General features: G+C 36.3%; 2 protein-coding genes across 6 annotated transcripts in view; one reads left to right on the forward strand and one right to left on the reverse strand.

Moving 5' to 3' along the window:
- LOC118737170 (protein single-minded) overlaps positions 1 to 2,802 on the forward strand; it is a 133,247-nt gene that overhangs the window by 29,316 nt on the left and 101,129 nt on the right. The window lies entirely within an intron of this gene.
- Positions 1 to 2,802, reverse strand: part of LOC118737172 (gametogenetin-binding protein 2-like) — a 15,336-nt gene that overhangs the window by 9,691 nt on the left and 2,843 nt on the right. The window contains exons 1-2 of one of the 4 annotated variants that reach the window (XM_036467515.1): positions 2,562 to 2,796; positions 49 to 68 (exon numbers count right to left, since the gene is read on the reverse strand). In XM_036467515.1, coding sequence (XP_036323408.1) covers positions 49 to 68; positions 2,562 to 2,663 — 122 coding nt within the window. In that variant the 5' untranslated portion in view covers positions 2,664 to 2,796. Of the gene's footprint in view, positions 1 to 31; positions 69 to 2,561; positions 2,797 to 2,802 lie in introns of those variants that run through there. The other 3 variants (XM_036467514.1, XM_036467513.1, XM_036467516.1) reach the window with 3 other exon arrangements.

A 2,802-nucleotide genomic window follows, 5' to 3' on the forward strand; every position in this document is an offset into this window, starting at 1 on the left:
TCAAGCTCTCTTCCACGTATTTGTGGACTATCTATACAAAGCCCTTTACTACTTAAGTCCATTAACATCTGATGAGGATAGAAATAAAAAGAAGAAGGAAAATTATTTAACTTGGTGTCTGTTTATCAACATACAATTATGTACTTTTCCAATTCGATATACACCACAGTTCACTTAAATAACCACATTTAGCCAGTTGAATAGGCACAGCAAGGTAGAATCCTTCTGGATATAGCAAAAGTTGATAATATTATAATTTATACACTTCCTATATGATTTTTAAGTCGGACGGATTTCGTAAAAAAATGATGTCAGGTCTCCGATACGCTTCAAGTTTTAAATGGATTCTTTACACGAAATAAGCTAACACGCATTCGAGATTTTTTTTTCTATTTTTCTTCGGAGATATGATCAGTCGATTTTTTCGTGATTCTGACTAATCATGTAGGACTTCAAATCGTTATATCAACATATGCTGTTAACGAAGGGATATTTTGCCGAAATCGGCAATAAAAATTTGCGTTTTTGCATTCATATCATGGGAGATGCTGATCTCCCCCAGATTCGAGGGGTTCAAAAATTGCGAACTCGGATTTTTTAAAATTCCAACAAAATAACGTACCGAATCGTATTGATGCAGCTAAAAAAAATTCCCCATTGACCTGACCTACATTGAGTTGTAAATGTTTGGAATGGGATGTTTTGAAACTACGATTCAATCAATTTAATGATTAATAGATTTCCTTCAGTTCATATTAAAGACAACGAGCAAAGAGCCCTAGAATTAGATATTTAAGTATTCTAGCCAACTATTTTGACATTAAGGAGGTAATACATAAATCCTATTAGTATTAAAAACTGAAATTACAGCGAATAACATGCCTTTGTTGGTCCTATACAATCCTTTCTTTATTTTAAAGCCACTGCACCTATTTAAGTTACCTAAAAAAATGTTCATATATTTCGAATATTTTGATAAAAGCCCCATAAAAACCAAGGTAGCTAAGGTATTTTCTTCATTTTCGCCACCATTTCTTCGAGATGAGATTAAAAGCCTTTCCGATGCTTAGTAGTGGAAACATTAACACGGATTATGAAGAATTTGTTTTTTACTTTTTCTACAATGCCTAAGCGACAACGTGTTTTGGCTAAGACATCGCTTTCGTTGGCCGTTAAATGTCCATAGTACCAGTCCTAGTCGCTTTTCTATGTCACTAGGAAGCATTCACCGCAAATTTTTGGGAAATTACAAAAGCAATAGACTGCATCACTTCTAATTGACTCGAGTCTGTCAGATCTGTACCTCGATCTAATATACATGTATACTCTGCCACTTACAAATAACTGTTTTTCTTAGACGTGAATACACTAGACTCAATTTTGTTCATTCTGATTTTTTCCTATATCCGCGTGTTCTTAAGCGATTCCAAACGATAACTTTTATTTCTAAACTATATAAGGAGTATTTTACGAGTCTGGCGAAAATCCTTGCAGGGTGCGCAGTAAAGACCGGTGATTGGGACAGCTTTGCAACCCGTGCACCGTGCAAGGCTTTTGCAAGACTGCGAGATTATCCCTATGGGATCAGGGGTGTTCTGCAAAGCAATCCATGCACGGTGAAAGGGCTTCGCAAGACTTCGAGATCGCCCACTCCTCTTCCCATATAATGTAGTTATAAGTATTGAGTTGCTTTGCAATCCTACCGTAACCCGAATTTCGATCTTTCCAGCAGTGATAGAACAATCAGCTATACGAAAGTAAACAGTTTGTGCATCTTTGCAATATTAATATAATAAACTTATCGCTAACTATTGCAAGATCATATTAATAAACTAGTAAAAACAAATTAATAGTAGCAAATATGTATGAAAGTACAATATGTTTAACATGCAACAAATGAAGTTACTCATGGTTGTAATAACAACAAAAGAGAAAACTATTAATGTAGGTATATATCTTTCAGTTTGACGCTTTCGGGATGAAGTGAGGTGTGAGAGATAACTATTACCATCATTGAGTAAACAAGTACATAGAAAATATTTCGAGCCCCTACCATGTGGGTTAGTGTTAGCAGCTAGTGCAACTATACATATACATATGTATATATGTGCATAAATACCCATGTACATATTTCATTTTGAACCTGTTTTGGCAGCCCGTCTGCAACATAAAGCTATGTGCAACCTATTGAACAATTAAAGATCACACAAATATTTGTGGCGTATCAAAGGAATGCTCTCCATTCCAGAAGAAAAAAATACCTCGCATTAGCACCCCTCACCTCTTGGGTGTATCAACAGGTTCAATGGTTCACAATCAGCTGCTCACTATGTCCGTGCTTGTACTATGGAAACACTTTCTCCAAATAAAACAACTGCCATACAATTTCGTTTTAGATGTTGTAGTAACCAACATTCGCTGTTGCACACCTTCCCTACTCAGATTAGTAGCAGTCCGTATATGTATTTCTATAAACCAACCTAACTTTACGTATACATCATTTTATTTCTGCTTAGAGTACATCATTTTGTCAATGCCGCAGAACGTCTGCAATATCTCACCATTAATGAAGAATCATCGCCGGAGCCTGCAACCACCGGTATTTGCCTGTATCCCACGTCGATTACATCCTCTGCTCGGTACACGTCCGTCAGTTTAGCCATATTTCTAGCACAAATTCTCGAGCACCACACCACACGGAAGATGAGCCTCAACGTTACTACTCTCCTCAGCAAACAAAAACTACTATATTTTTATTGCAAAATGCTTGTCCAACGATTAGTGCTTTCGAAAATAATATGC

Source organism: Rhagoletis pomonella, unplaced genomic scaffold (assembly GCF_013731165.1).
Source record: "Rhagoletis pomonella isolate Grant_MI unplaced genomic scaffold, Rhpom_1.0 Rhpom_scaffold_00004, whole genome shotgun sequence".
NCBI lineage: Eukaryota > Metazoa > Arthropoda > Insecta > Diptera > Tephritidae > Rhagoletis > Rhagoletis pomonella.